Genomic DNA, 15,484 nt, shown 5'->3' with positions numbered 1-15,484 from the left:
CTGCGCTGGTGCTCTGCAGTGAAGCACGATTGCTTGTTTACAGCCTTTAGCTGGCATTGCAGGCAAAATTACCCCTATTTTGACACCTCTCAGAACTGAGCGGTGACGAGTGACAGCTCTTCCAGAGGAGCAGCAGCTCTGCTCAGGCTGCTGTTGACAGCTGCAGATGATGGGCTTAATTATTATATGATTAAGTTGAAGTGATCATCTTGTGTCTGTTGAGGGTCTGACGTGATCTCAGTCTAGGTTGCAGTGATCTCTGGGTAGAAACCACCAGAGTGCAGGTTATGGATGGGTGCCGGCATCCCAGGAGAGAAAGAGGGGCAGGGAGAGGAGTCCTGCCTGGGTGGCGGAGGAGAGTCTGGGCTTCTGCCATGTTCTGCCTGCATTTGGGTGGCTTTTTCTCTTCCCCACTCTGGGAAATTCCCAAAGAATAATTTTCATGTCAGACGGCTACAAGAACAGCAGTTCGAAAAGCCACTATTCAAACCACCAATGAATACCCCAGCTTCTTGGTAGCCCTCCAGAATCGTGTGTCCTTGGAAGCAGAGTTCAGAGGATGGTCCCTGTCCAGGATGAGCAGCTGGCACAGGGGTGTGGAGACACCACTGTGCTGCGGGTGCCCAAAGGCTGAGCCTTGGTGATGGCTGATGCCACACATCATGACTGTAAAGGACGTGCGTCTCTCCCTTCCCATGCAGAACTGGATTTTTCAACCTTAACTTCTATGAACATATTTTTTTCCTATAAGATAATCAATATAGTTGTGCCTGCCAGATACTCTTATAAAGCAAAAAAAAATTCAGGTAAATATAAGGCTTTTAATTTCAGATAAATGCGGATGCTGGCACTGGTGGGGTGCTTAGCTGTAATGCCTGAAAAGCTTCTGCACCTGCAGGTGGTAACTGCATAAGGAGATGCTCTTTAATCGGGCAGCTTTGGCACAGTTTTGCTTTTTGGTGGTTGCTGATGACACCCGGCCTTGTTTTATTTTTATTTTTTTTTGTCTCAGCACGAGCAGCATAGGAAATGTTATAATAGGTGCTAGGCTGTGGTTGTGTTTTAAAGACATTTCACGTTGCGGTTCACATCTGCGTTAGGAAAGCCAAAGAGAGGTATGGCAGGTTATTGTGGGAAATTTACAGTTTAAGCATTGCACTTAATAGAAACCCCTTCTGCTCAGGCTCGGGCTGTTACCATGTTATTCCCAGCCTCCATCTGTGCCCGCTGCTCCAATGCGCTGAGTGCCTGCAATTACTCCCAGCAGAAGTTCAGTCTCTCTTCAAAAGCACCCATTTCCCTCTGGCTCAAGCTGTCCATGGCTTTCACCTGAAAAAAGATCTCAAAGCACTTTTGGAGCTGTGTGACACTAAGCCAGGGGATGCAGCAGCTCCAGGGCAACTGAAATGGGATGCTCTTTCAGGCAGGTTAAGGTCAGCCTCTACAGCAAGTGCTGCTTCATATTTATTTGCACGATTTCTCTGGAAAAACCACATGGGTAAGTAATTGTCAAGCAGCCAAGCAGCATTTGTGCCTAACAAGAGCCTGCAAATTTCAGTGTCTCCCCACCCTTCCTCTGTGGTTTGCTGAAATAATCGTTCATGTGGCATTCAATAAAAGTGCCGAAGCTGGGAGCTGTGGTGGAGTTGCCCCTTCACGTGCTCCAAAAATGCTTTCCCTGGCACTGGGATGGCTGCCCAGAGGCAGCAGTGCCCAGGCTGGAGCACACCACCATGGATGTTCATGGGAACCTTTGCCAGTGACCCTGCTGGTGCCTTGTATTCCTGCAGAAAAGAGCAATTCCCATGTGCTGCTGCCATGAAAGCGGCTCCTCCATGCATAGCCCTGCATCCCTGCAATTGCTTCTGCTCCCAACCATCCCAGGGGCAGCTGGGCTGGGAGGGCTGGAGGGGGCTGGGGCAAATGCTACCTTGCAGCAGGCTGCATGTTGCTTTTTCTGAGGGTTTTATTAATTTATGGATTTATTTTGCCAGGTCCAGCCCAGCTTGCCGGGTGTTGAGCCACCACGATGGGCGCATGAGGACAACCCAGTGTCATTTGGAGGAGCAGTGCTGGCTCTGGTGTGCTCAAAAGTGCCAGTTTGCCATCGAATTAGGCTTGAGAAGTCGTAAAACCATTGAGGTAACATCTCCACGCTGTTTTCATCTGTAAGCAAAGAGCACTGCATGCACAGAGATGATGGTCCTCAGGCTGCGGTGATGCTGCGCGTCCTGGTGTGCCTTGGGATCTCTGTCCCCATCCCCATCCTTGTCCCCGTGTGCGTGCAGCGGTGAAGAAAAGCTCTCTTGGAGCAAAGCCCCTCTCCACTGCATCAGACACAACACAAACTGCTTGGAGGGCTGTGTGTAACTCAGGGAGCAGGGAGATAAGCCCTGATTTTAATTTCTGAAGCCAGCTGGTCCAGATCAACCACAAAAAAAAACCAACCCAACCTGCTGAAAAGCAGCATCCTTTTGAGCAGAGCTGGTGGCTGTCGAAAGTGATGGCAGCAGCAGGGGCAGGAAGGAAGGAGGGGGCCGGGTTCTCATTGCCAGGAAGCCAAACACGCTGATTTTGGCTGGCTCTCTTCGGCTGCGTGTGGGCAGAGCGCTGGGATGCTGCGGCTGGGGCCGACACCGACTGCGTGGTGCAGAGATGACTCATGCATTTCACAGGGAAGATGATGCTTTCAGTGTCACCAAGCAATGCCTTCCCCTTCCTCCTCTTCCCCAGGTGAAGGTGCCAAAACCGCACCAAGGAGGGACAATGGCCCTGGGGAAGGGAAAGGCAGCGGCTGAGCCCCAGCTGGGACAGGCAGCACTGCAGGCTCTGTGTCTTTCTGAGGGAGGAGATGTTATGTTCCCTGCCTTGATAATTTGGGGTCATAATGGCACATGGTAGAGCAGGAGCCAGGCATCCCCTTGTGCTGCTGAGCTGCAGTGGGGCTCAGCTGTGCAGAGCGCTGGTGTGGGGCACAGCCAGGGTACAGGCTGGGGGATTTGGGCCAGTCATTGGCAGCTAAAGCTAGGGCTGCATTGGCCACAACAGTGTTTCTGTCTGGGCTTTTCCTTTAGGCTTAGATTTGACAGTGTCACAGGATGAAAAGAAAATTCCTTCATGAAGGAGCTTAGCCTGTCAGTCCCCTTGCTCAGATTGGGTCTCAAAAGCATCCTAAAAGGGCTGCAGCACCCATGAGAGGCTGTGCTGGGGAACAGGGTTTACCAACGTGTGGGTGTGCCAGGCAGTGGGATGATTATCAGCCTCTCCGCTGCCTTCTGCTGCTGGGCACGGGTGCAAGCCTGCCCTGGGTTTCCGTGTTTCGGGTCTGCCTCCCCCCACTGTGAGTTTTATTCTGACTGTCAGATCAGGATGAGTCAAAATCTCAGAGCAAAACGTATACAAAACTGCTGCCTGTGACCAGGTTTCCGCTTGTACCAGTTCAAGGGAGCATCCTCGGGGGGCACAGGGGGACAGCCCTGTGTGAGGGCCGTATCCATGGGGGAGACGCAGCCCTGGCCCCACACACCTTCCCAGGAAAGGCAGAGAGGCACAAAGTGAAGTGGAGGGTATTCTTTGTAAACACACCAAGAGTTCACTGCTGCCAGCCCCCGGCATCCCATCTCTTCTTCAGCAGCCAGCAAACGCTACCTTCAGACTGGGAAATCAGCCAAAATGTGATTTTTTGCAAGGGTCCAAGCGTGTTTCCTTCTGGCTGGCAGGCAGTGCTGCCCTTGGGCTCGTGTTCGTTAGCGCAAGGTAATTCTGTTTGCTCAAGCGGGCGTGTTGTCCACTTAATTGCGAGAAGATGGGAATCCTTAGCTATGCCAAAGATTTTATGAAAGTATTAAAAAACAGCCAGCAAGCGGTCTCGTAAGCCAGTAAATGGCATCCTATGTGCCCCCATTAGTAAGCAGAGAGTTACACTGAGGTTAGTATTTCATTCAGGAAATAAATCTGCTCTTTCTGCAGTCCATAAAAGCAGGCAGGCCCTGCTCTCCTGCAGATTAGCAGTCCCCAGGTTCCAGGAGTTTGGAAACCTCGGATCTGCATGAAACTCCACGACAGATGGGCACCTGCCCAGCAGCATTTCACCGGCCCCAAACTGACCCTGCACCAGCAGCAGCTCGCGGTACGGATGCAAATATATTCAGTATCTCTGATTTCTCCTGTGACCCCCAGTCTATAGTGGGGCTCCCAACCCAACCACTGGAATCCCCCAGTCTCTGCTGAAGGAGAGAGATTCTGCACCCAGAAGGGAAAGCAGAGCTGCTGGCAGGAACGGGCATCATCCGTGCTGAGAAAAACCAGAGAGGAAAGCAAAGAGGAAAAAAAAAAACCAACCAAACTATTGCTTTATCCAGGCCATTTCCCCAGAAATGAAGAAACATTTTTCAGGTTTTAGTTTTTATTTTGAGTTTTGTTGAATCTTGGGGCATTAGGTGTTTCTGCCAGGACGTGCGAACCATCCTACCCCTGAGGTTCCCTGCTGCTGCACACCCTGTGCCAGTCCAAAGCAACCCTCTGGGTGAAGTTTCCGGCCTCAGAAGTACACTTAAGCTTGCCCTTAAGGCACCTTAGTCGAAATTTGCCTTCTTTTTGAAGAAGTTCAGAGAAAAACACCAAAAAGCTGAGCAGTTCACCATTACCCTCCTGTTATTTACCACCAAACCCAAATGCAACCTTGCAAGCAGAGCTGCAAAAGGGGCATTTTTGACACATTTTACTGAGTTTCCTGGAGTTTTGGGGGTATTATGCCCCACACTTAATGGGCCTTTTTCCAGCTGTCCTGCTGAGATGCTGCTGGGACCCAGAGAGTAGGTGGGCAGGGAGAGCCAGGGCAATAAAAACACCCAGAGACAACTGGTTTTTTCCCCTTGCAACTGCTATGCTCGTCACATAGGAAACAATTTGTTATCTCTTCCTCTGTGTAGAGCAACCCCTAATGCTCAGTGCATATTTGCCTTGTCCCATACGTGTGTTTACATTTTTCATCCTTCTGTTATTACAGATGCTGCAAAGGCAATAACCCTGAAATGTTGCAGCTGCAGATTTTTATCACACAGAGAAGATGATGTGGTTAAATAAGGAGTCACTCAACATGTAAATATTAGGTAAAAGACAATAAAATCTGCAAGAACAAGACCAAAGCAGTGTACAGTGCCTGTGGGGTTCGCAACCCTGCTCAGCCTGGGAAACTGTGAATGGCCTGAGATAGATAAACTAATTCATCTGTCTTTTAAAGTGCTGGAAAGTGTGTAGGGCTCAGTCTGGCCAGTCTTGGAGAGGAGATTGTCCCTCTGAGGTTTAAAGCTGATCTCTGGTCTCTGCTTTGCTCCCAGCACTGTCAGTGAGCTGTTCAGCAGAGGAGGTTCGCAAGGGACAGGTTGAATAAATGAATGCAATGAATGCTCAGACGTTTGCAATCCCCATCGAGGGACCATGCAGTGGGGCAGGTCAGGACTTTCCAGTGAGCCATGCCAAGCACCCAGGAGGGTCTGCCCTCCTGACCCAGTGGGGTTGCTGCTGCCTGCACTGCTCGGAGACTTCTCCCCAGCGCCTTCCTGAAGCACCTTCCTCCTGTTCCTCGGAGAAGTTGATGGTCCAAGCAGCCACCTCCTGCTCAGCTTTTGCTGGGCACCACTTTGCGTGCCAAAGAGCCTTTCGGTTTACCTGCAGCCACTCACCGATGCTGAGCATAATCTGTGTCACCGCTGCGGTTAAGTCTTTTCCCAACTTGAGGCTGTCTTCAAGTGATGATTATATCCAGTTACCACTGTAGCGGGTGCTGGTGGCTAGTTGCTCCCAAACCAGCTGCATCCCCACTCCCTTCTATCCAGTTTCACCTTTGCTGTAGGGAAGGGAGCTGGATGGTAACACCTTTGCAGAGTAGTTCCTGCTGGAGATACTCCCCTTGGTAGGGCTGGGAGGACCACCTCTGCGGAGTTTCAGAGCTCAGGTCATGTTTTCCAGCCGTAGAAGACAGCTGTGAGCTGGAGGTGGCAGTGACATCTGTCTTGCTGTCAGGTGGGACAGTTACTTCATCCTCACCAGCTATTTTCTAAGCCTTCGGGTGGAAAATACTGCACAGACGTGGCTGGCAGGATGTTGAGAGGTTGCTGTTGGTGTGAGGAAGGCATGGCCACTCTCGGCACACTCTGGGCTCCAGCTGTGCCAGGGCCGTGCCATGCCCATGCTGCTCCCAGCCCACACTCCCCAGAGCTCTGCTGCTTCTAGTGCTGCTTCCTCCTGGTGTTTTTATATGAGCCAGTTTTATAGCTGTGGTCTGACAGGCAGAGGACTGGGGAGATCTTTGCATGCTTCAGATTAGAAGAGTGACCCAAGTCCCAGCAGCTTGGCACACATCTGGTTCTTGCTGTGTCGATAAACAGCGGTGCTGCTGCCCTGTGCCCACCCGTGTACCTTAGCATACACACACCTCAGAAAGCCTAAAAAAATCAGCCATGTGTGCCTCTTGCTGCTAGAGAAGAGCTGGTGCTGAGGTGATGCTTGGGGCCCAGAGATGCTACTCCCAAGGGTGCTCTCTGTAGGGCAGATTTAAAAAGCAGATTGGCACCAGCTGACTCCCTGCAGGTCTCCAGAAGCAACCCTTAAAGGGGACTGCTCTGTGTACTGGTTACTCTGGGTGCTGGAGACTCCTATGTCCCCCAGGATGACATCTGACTCAAGCTGTCTTTGGGAATGCATGGCACAAGGACTGGCATCCTTGCTGCTACACTTTATCTCCCAAACTTCATCATTTTAAAGCTGGAGCTGCGAAAATTACTGCTTTCCCTCTTTTAGAAACGCTTTATTGATCCTGCTTGCTTATTAAGGGCAGGAATTTATCCCCTGCCTGCCAGTGTCTCCATGCAGTGTGAGTGTTATTTGTGGCATCCCACACAGCAAACACCTATTTTTAGCAGCGTGTTCTTGGAAGGGCTTGTGGTACCTTGTTTCCCGCAGGGAATTCTCTCGATTGCAGGGCACACTTGGAGCCTGCCCGGAGGATGCTTGGATGGAGGCAGAGCACGTGGCAGGTCCAGACCTGCATGGGTGGCTGAGGTCCCTCTCTGATGGCAGCATCCTCCTAAACAAGCACAGCATATCCCCCCTGAGAGTCGTTTTCTCAGGAGTTACGGCTGCAGTTGTGTTATTTTGCTTTTTGACCTGCCTGCCTCCCAGGAAAAACTTCTTTTCATCGATCAGACAATTTCAAGCTCATTGCAGGGCTGCTAATGACCAAGCCATAACAGCAGTATTTTAACCTTGCATTTTCTCTTAGTGTTCAGTGTCAGCATTATAAAATACCACTGAAAATATGACCACAGGCAGTCAACTATTTTAATCTTTATTACATCTGAATGTATAGCAGCTACTCCTGAGCAAACCCACTGCGTCTGAAACTCAGCAGAGCAGGTTTGGCTGGGAAATGCCATGCCACCACTTTAGGAAGCTCCATCCCACCAATGCACACGTCAGCAGAGCTCATGAACAACCCCAGGGCTCATTGTCCAGGGCAGCCACAGCACAAACAACACCCCCAGACTTTGGAAGGGGGCTATATTCCTCCTACCTCCTTCTAATTCACCTATAAATTGGTTGCCATTTGCATGATTTGTACTCCCGAGCAGACAAGGTCCAGGGCCAGCACCTACAGCATCCTCTTACAGATGAGAGATGGATACAGGCAAAATTGTGGACTCACCCTGTGCCCCCAGAGCCACTTGGCTGGGGTCTGAGCACCTCCCCACCACCACGGCCTGGATGATCCTTGGTGTACAAGGCCACCACAGGAGCAGAAGGAGCTGCCCGCAAGCAAAACCAGCCCTGTCTCCTCACTCCTTCTTCCCCATGCTCATCCTCCACGTCACCCGCATGCGTCTGGTTTTCACTCGTGCATTAAACGAACAGGGAATGAGTTCGTCAAGGGGTGTTTGGGATGGGCAAGACTTCAAGGCAGAGGCAGTGCTTGTGAAAGCTGGCTGTTTCAGCCAGGGTTGGCGTTGGCTGGAGCAGGATTTTTCCCTTGTTTTGTGCGTTACTCATAGATTTGTTTATTTTTTTAGAAGTTTTTTTCTTATTCATCTGTTGCAATCACAGCAGACACATCATTTCACAGCCCTACATGGAAGTCCAAGGCCAAGGAACTATTTTTAGCACACAAAATGTCTCCCCTAAATGTCTTAACTTTGGAAGAGTAAATATTAAATACACTCTCATAGCATTAGAGGTATTTATGCAGAAGTATAGCACCAGCGTTTTTAATGGTTAGGGGAAATTATGTTATACCACTAGCACTTAATCAAGCACAATAAAACAAGCTCTTACTCCACTTCTTTCAGGATAAGTTGAAGGGAAATTAATTCGTTTTCACATCTGTTGCTGATGATTTACTGACACTGGGGCATATTTGCCCCATTAGTATTTATGGTAGCACATGCAATCCTTATGCAAAGCATAGGGGTAGCCTAACATTTATTTTGCAATTAAACAGAAATGTTTCTTTGCCTGCTCTCTCCTGATAGAGACATTCAGCACCACCTGTGACAAGGGTACTGCAGGCAAACCCCAAACAGGCAACGCAGGGAAACCCTATGTGCTGTAAGTGCCTACATATATAGGTATTTTTAATAAGAACGGCTTTTTGTAACTTCATTGGAGAAGTATTTCTCAGGCTGGGCTGCTTAGCAGCGAGGTGCTGCCCAGGTTTGGGTGCCCACAGTTTGGATCCTGTCCTTGCGAAGATCCTCACTGCAGCTTGCTCCTGGAAGAGCCAGCTGGCTGGGTCAGAAGGTGCTTTCCTAAAAGGAGAGGATGCCAGCAATATGGAGCCGAGCTGTTGTTGGTGGGTAGTTTTCGTTGTCATCTCAGTTATTGTCTCTAGTGTGGGCTCTCTGGGAAAGGAGGTGTGGGCAGAGATGTAGTCTTTTTAGATGCCCCAAATTTTCTTCTCTCTTCCTTTACTTCCAGGCATTTGGGTTCCATTTCCCATGCCCATTCCCATGGCACATGTAGCCAGACCATCCCAGCCATCTCTGGTCTAACACAGGTGCCAGAGACTGGGATGCATCTTCCCCATCTTTGGCTCGCTCTCTCTTCCATTAGGCTTAGATATTTTGAAGCCAAAAATCCTTGCCGGTTTGTAAGGATGTTGCCCCACGTTCCCCAGCATCAGACCTCTGAGGCCTGGCCATGCTGTGTGCCATGCTCCCTTAGACATTTTGGGAGTATCCCAGGGTCAGGAGCATCACCAAGGCTTGAGAGTAAATCAGGGGAGTCAGACCAAAGGGGTTTTCTCAAACTAAGAGCATAGCAGGCCAGCCTCGCTCCCTGCTTTATGAAATTGTACTTTTTAATATCTCCCTGCCTAGAATAGGTGAAAAACCTATTGCAGAAGACGACTCCTGAACCAGCTTTGGACGGACGGGTTCATGCGCAATGCTGTGAGCTCTGTGAGGCTCCGTGGAGCAGCCAGGAGTTGGGAGTTCATCACTGGGGTGCCTCAGGGGCTGCCAGCAATAACATGGCCCAGTAATGAAACCTTTAGCTTCATATAAACTGATCCTTTGCCTTTTCTTTTAAGAGCAAAATATAAAGCTGCGGTAGTTTAAAGGTGAATTTCCTTCTCTTCTTCCCCCACTCCCCAAAAGACCCAGCTTGATGGAGGTCAGATTGATGGTTTCAGTGCCTGCTTCTCTGTGCACTGTGATTTGCCTGATTCATCACTTTGGTAATAAATTTTAACAAAGTATGTCTATTAAATATGTCATTTTCCTTCAGCAGCTTGGGCACTTGGTCTATTTTGCAGACAAAAAAAACCAAAACCACCAGGAAGTGTCAAAAAGGTAAGACAATAAAAAGCCTACGGCTAACGATGCCAAATTGCCTGCCCAGACAAAGTGGCAGGGGTCCCACACCTCATTGAAGTGGGAGACTGGGGAAGTTCCTGGCACCCAGGCTCCCCAGGTTGGGTTATTCCTGAAATGCAGCAACACCCTTGCCTGTGGCCTCCAAGCTGCATGTGCAGGGGAACGGGGTCCCATTCAAGTGACAGTGTTTAAAGCTGTCTGGATGAGCCCAGCGTGTTACACATGGGAACACAGTGCTGCAGGATTCTGGATTTCACAGCTTGCTTTCGCTCCTGTGAACAGCAAACATTAACAGCACGTTTCCCCAGTTATGCTGACTCCTGGTGGAAGAGGCCGCTCCTCCGATCCCCTCCTGCTTGTTTTGCTCCAAGACTGCAAAACCAGATTTAAATCTCCATGAGAAAGGTGGTTACGTCCAATCACAGAAACTTTGAGGCATGGGAGACTTTGTGAACGCTCCCCAGCTTGGGCTCGCCCCTCCAGCATTGACAAATGTCTCCAGCCACACTCCCTGAGGGCTTGCTGAGGTCTGGCAATGGAAACATCAATGGAAATGCAAAGGAAATCCAGAAATTTGCTGTTCATGGGCACAGTGGCTGCATCAGCAGGACCGGACCAGCTCCGCATCCCCATGCAGAGCTGCATCCCCCAGGATGCTCCAGATGGCCGCCTGGTCCCCGGGTAAATTTGGTCTGTGTGTCCTTGCTCACTACGCCGACACAGAGGTACACAGAAAACACTGCTTTATTGACTGCATTTGCCAACACATTGAGGAATGCAAAGGGTTTTTTCTCATAAGCAATGGCCCATGGTCCCAATGTGTATTAAAGCATACACTGTATCTAAACAGGATGAAAATAATGGCAGACAGAGCTATTCCAAGGCAACACAAATAGCATGCATAATACAGTCTCACACAGAACGAGTTTGATAACATTATATTGCTTTAAGGATTAACTAACATGGAAAATGTACAAAAAGGAGAAATAGGTTTTTGCATTAATGAAAAATACATTTTTTCTCTACAAAGGAATTTCTAATACAAGAAAATAAATATTGCAACATAAGCCAAAAATAATTTAAAATTGCTCTTTTCAATATATTTTCAATATTTCTCTTTTATATTAACAAATGGCACATCACGTTCTTTGAAACAAAGAAAACAGAAGGGTTTCTCCTCCTGCGACATTCATATCGTTTCCTGTAACTGATGTGAAGTGGGTCTGTTTTGTATGTGGAATGGCGCAAACTGGGGGGATTTCCTTAAAGAACAACCAAACCTCATGCTCTGCCCTGCGGCAGCATCATCCTGGGGACGCCTGCTCCCGCATCCCAGCTCCATCCTGCATCCCACCTTGGGGCAAGCTCTGTGGGGCAGCGGCCATCCAGGCCCCATAACATAGGTGCAAGCGAAAAAACCCAAACCAAACAAGGGGTGCGGGGAAAACGGGTGTGTGGCATCGGAGCTGTCCTCACAGACTCCCGCAGCCACTGGGGCTGGGTGGATGTTGGGGCTGTGCTCCGTGATGCCCCATGACGCTATCTGCATCCTCATCTCAACTACAACGGCTGGTCTTACAGTGCAAATGTCGATTCCTGCAGTTCATACATCTTAAAAGACAACATTTCTCTACTAAAATAAACCTTTTTTTTAATTATTAATTTCAAAATACATTTACAGCAACATCAAAAATATTTGCCTTGTGCATTTTCTCTCCTGAACACGCTGCTCCGAGGTGGCGGAGGGGATGCATCGAGCAGGGGATGTGCTGGGGTGGCCACAGCTGCCCTAGCACGGTCCAGCCCAGCCACCCCTCACCCTGCTGCGCCCCAGCCCCGCCACCCCTCGTCCTGCTGTGGTCCAGCCCCACCAGAGCCTCTTTCCTCTGTGGGTGCCTCTTTTCTCCTCTCTTCTTCCCCCCACCCAATTTTTCTTCCCAGGTTTGATGTGCCCCACCAGCCCCCTTCAGCCTTCCCCACCTAAAGGCAGTGTCCCAAAGGCAAAATACAATGCCTGAAATTTTGGGAGTGTTTCACGCTGTTTTATTGCCTGGCGCTGGCGGCGCTGGGTTGGTTGTTCTTTAAAGTCTTCCCCCTTTTGCTTTCCTGTACTGAGAAGACAAAGTAGTGCAGAAGCTGAAATGGAGCTGTGTACAGTGAAATTTGTGGATTGCTTTTTTAACCATAATTGAGTGAAGCACACGGAAGCAAGATTCATTAAAAGGCAGCATATTGATTATTGTTATGACTCTTATACTAGGATACTGTAGCTAAAGCTAGCAAGCCTGATAAGATAAACTAAGTCCTATTTACCGTATTTAACATTATCTGAACATACTGAGCCTTAATTAATGAGCAGATTTTCATTTCCAACCTCAGTGGATTATGCTAATTTATAACAAAGGTGGTTCCCATTTTGTTGATTTTCTGTTATTTGGTTCACTTTGTGTTGGTTTTTTTCTTTCCTGCTAGCAACTTGTGTAACGTTTTCCCATCTGAGGACAACTCCTCCCCGGGCATGGTCCACGGTCTCAGCCGGGTTAGTGTTGGGCTCAGCCAGGGCTGGGCACCGGCGCTCAGCATCGCCCCAGTCCCCGCCGCTCGCCATGCCGGGGGTGAGCTCGGCCGGCATCGCTTATCTCTGCTGCAACTGTAGCACTAATAAGGACTTTGGAAGGCTGATTTAAAAAGATGATCTATTCTAAAACAATCAATTGAAGGAGTCTCAAGAGTTTCAAAAGCGAGCTCACAGTGAAATGAGCAAAAAGCATTGGAAATCAAAACGGCGGGATGCAGTCTCGGAGCAGCAGCATCCCTCGGAGCAAGCTTGGAACCTAACGCCGCAGCAGTGTGTTATGAGTGTGTCTTTAGTCCTTTGTTGCTAAATAACTTCCAATTTTTTTATCGTGACAAGTTTCTGGTTTCTGGCTGTGCTGCTTGACTGTCAAAATATTCTTTGGCATCCACAATATTATTTGACTGATTGGTTTGACAATTGCAAGGTTTTTTTGTTTAGTGATGGGTTTAACCGGTTGCAGAAGTGTCCCAGGTTTGGGTTTTTTTTTTAGTTTTTTTTTTTTTAAACATTTTTTTATTTTTAAAAAACAACAACAACAAAAGTTTCAGTGAATTCCTTTTTTGTTTGTTCCCTGAGCTCACACTGGGGTCACTCCAATAAAACACATAGCACGACTTAACTGTGACCTTTGAAGCCAAAACCGAAGTAATGGTGCAATTAAGTGCAAACATGGAAATTCGCCTGACTTGTAGGTAACATGGGCTTTTAAACAACATTTAAGGCTTACTGGGGACATTTTATGCATTAAATTATTGTAATATTTATAATGTCAGCTTCTGTGAATCACCCTCCCACAACAAGTCAACAGCTTGTAACCAGGACTTAAGGAATAACAAAAACAAAAAAGGGATGGGGAGGAATAAATTCACCATTCCCATAGTAGCGTTTAGAAGGAAAACAAAATGGTGAAGGCAAGCGTTTCCATTTCCCCCTCGGTGATGGGTACCTTTGGCCTTGAGACCAAGTGTTTCGCTGTGCAAAGGGGATTTCAGATGTGCCACCCCAGCACGGGGGGGACCACGGCAGCCATAGGAGAGAAGCACGGGCAGAAAAACTTCGCTCAACCTCCCGGGTCAAACCAACTCCGACTCCCCACAGTGTTTTTAAAGGATGCTTTTCTCCTCCATCGTGCCCCACATTTCCATTTCCCAGCTTGCCAAGAGCTGATCAATTCACCTGAGTAAATCACTTCAGCTTTCCAACGACCTCAACAGGGTTGACTCCCAGGGCAGGAATGAGGAGAAGTTTTGCATCCTGGCCCCCTGGACGGACCCCGACCAGACGGAAAGATGAGGGGAAAGTTAATGATCGAGGTTTTTTTTTCTAAAAATAGAAACATAACATTGCTCTCCTCCTCCCCAAGCGCTTTCCTCCAACAAGCTTTTTGTGCTTTAGTCATTATTTATTTTAATACCGCTTACTTTGCTTCCTCGTTATACGCCCGCAGGTGGGTATCTCCCCTCGCTTGCTCCCTGCTCATGGGGCAACTATCCCAGGCAGAAACCTGCCCCTCATTAAATAATGCCCATTAATTAAACTGTCATCCCTGCAGAAAACACAGGTACCAGAACCCTCTGCCCTCTTGGCACCCTCAGCATTGGTCCTGTCGGGTGCCGGATCACATTCCTGGGAAATGGGGTCTGGCGGGGAGCCAGGGAGGGGCCGCTGCTGTCACGGTCATCGATGGCGGTGAAGCTGAAGCTGTATCTCAGGCGTATAGAGAAAAGAAAGACAACAGTGCCGAATTTCCAACTATATACACATATTAAAAACCCCCCTCGCTGTGATACCAGGCAGAAATTGGACATGGCAGTTGGAACTGGGTTGAGGCCTCGTTGTGCTGGTGGGGCCGGGAGGACTTAGGATGCCAGGATACTCATCCTGACGATGTCCTCACCGGCTGCATCCAGCTGGCCCCGCTGTGCCCTGCCGCCACGGGGCTCCCCATCCGAGTCGCTCATCTCTGCATCGGAGAAGTAGCCGTCCGTCTCGGCGTCGAAACGACGCAAGGGAGCTCCGCCGGCGCCGTCGGGCTTGGGGGGCTGCGACTTCCGAGTCCCTCGGCTCTCCTTTGGTAATTTGAACCGCACGACGGTTTTGGGGCTACCTACGGAGTCAGGCACTTTGGCCGTGGGGCTGGGCTCCGGCTGAGTGCAGCGCGGCGTCTCCTCTTCCTCCTCCTCCTCCTCGCCAACACAGCCCCTCACCCCGGCTGGGGGGTGAGGCTCGCCAGTTTTTGGGAGAGAGCCCTTCTTGGCCGCCTTTTTCGCCTCACCCGTCCCTTTGCGGTCGGTGGGAAGCTTCGCCGCCCCTTTCTCTGACTTGCTGGGTCTGGAGTCAGGAGAGAAGGGTTTGGCAGCATCATCCGACAAGTCACTGGCGTTGTTAGTCCAGGGCTCCGAGCTCTCCGGGTGGCTCCCACCCCCAGTTGGGGGGCTGCTCCTGGGCAGCTTTTTCTTAGTGTTCGTTCTCGTTTTGCTTTTCACTTTCTTCGCAGCCTCACTCTGCTTAAATGGAGACCTGAGGGAATGGTCCATCATGAAGCTCAGCAAGGTCTCCTCATCCTGGAGGAGCTCCTCAGAGAGGCCGGGGGTGCTGTCCTCGTGGTGGGCATTGTTGAGGGACCACTCGCTCATTGCCATGTTCTCGGCGGTGATCTGGACCGACTGTGCCAGCCAGCTGTTGAAGAAGGTCCCGTCAATGGGGAAGGAGGTTGATAAGCCTGGAAAAAAACAAAAGGGGAAGATTGTTTCAGGAGCCAGAAACAGCCATGCTGCCCTTTGACACCACCACCAACTTAAAACTCCTCGGCACCAGAGAAATACTCGAATGGCCAATCATAATGTACCCCATCAGGGCACAGAAGAGGGTTTTTTCACACTCCGTGAACCTCCCCAAATCTAACTGGAGCACCTTTCTGCAGTGAAGAGGCCAAGGCCCAACCTACCCCAGCACAGGTGGAAAACACATTCTCATGCAAAGGCAGGAGGACCACCAACCCAGGGGTGAACCTAAAAATCAGCGACTGCTAGCAAAA

The 15,484-nt window shown here is 49.6% G+C and overlaps 1 protein-coding gene across 1 annotated transcript in view; it reads right to left on the bottom strand.

Annotated features, from left to right (window-relative positions):
• Positions 1-14,306: 14,306 nt before the first annotated feature.
• LOC104544168 (protein Jade-2-like) overlaps positions 14,307-15,484 on the bottom strand; it is a gene marked incomplete at its 5' end in the record, with an annotated part of 6,996 nt that continues 5,818 nt past the window's right edge. Inside the window, one exon of the mRNA XM_010188954.1 lies at positions 14,307-15,169. Within this exon, the coding sequence (XP_010187256.1) occupies positions 14,307-15,169 (863 nt within the window). The remainder of the gene's footprint in view (positions 15,170-15,484) is intronic.

Source organism: Mesitornis unicolor, unplaced genomic scaffold (genome assembly GCF_000695765.1).
Source record: "Mesitornis unicolor isolate BGI_N332 unplaced genomic scaffold, ASM69576v1 scaffold5560, whole genome shotgun sequence".
In the NCBI taxonomy this organism is placed as follows: Eukaryota; Metazoa; Chordata; class Aves; order Mesitornithiformes; family Mesitornithidae; genus Mesitornis; species Mesitornis unicolor.
This window is presented reverse-complemented; position numbering and strand designations above follow the sequence as displayed.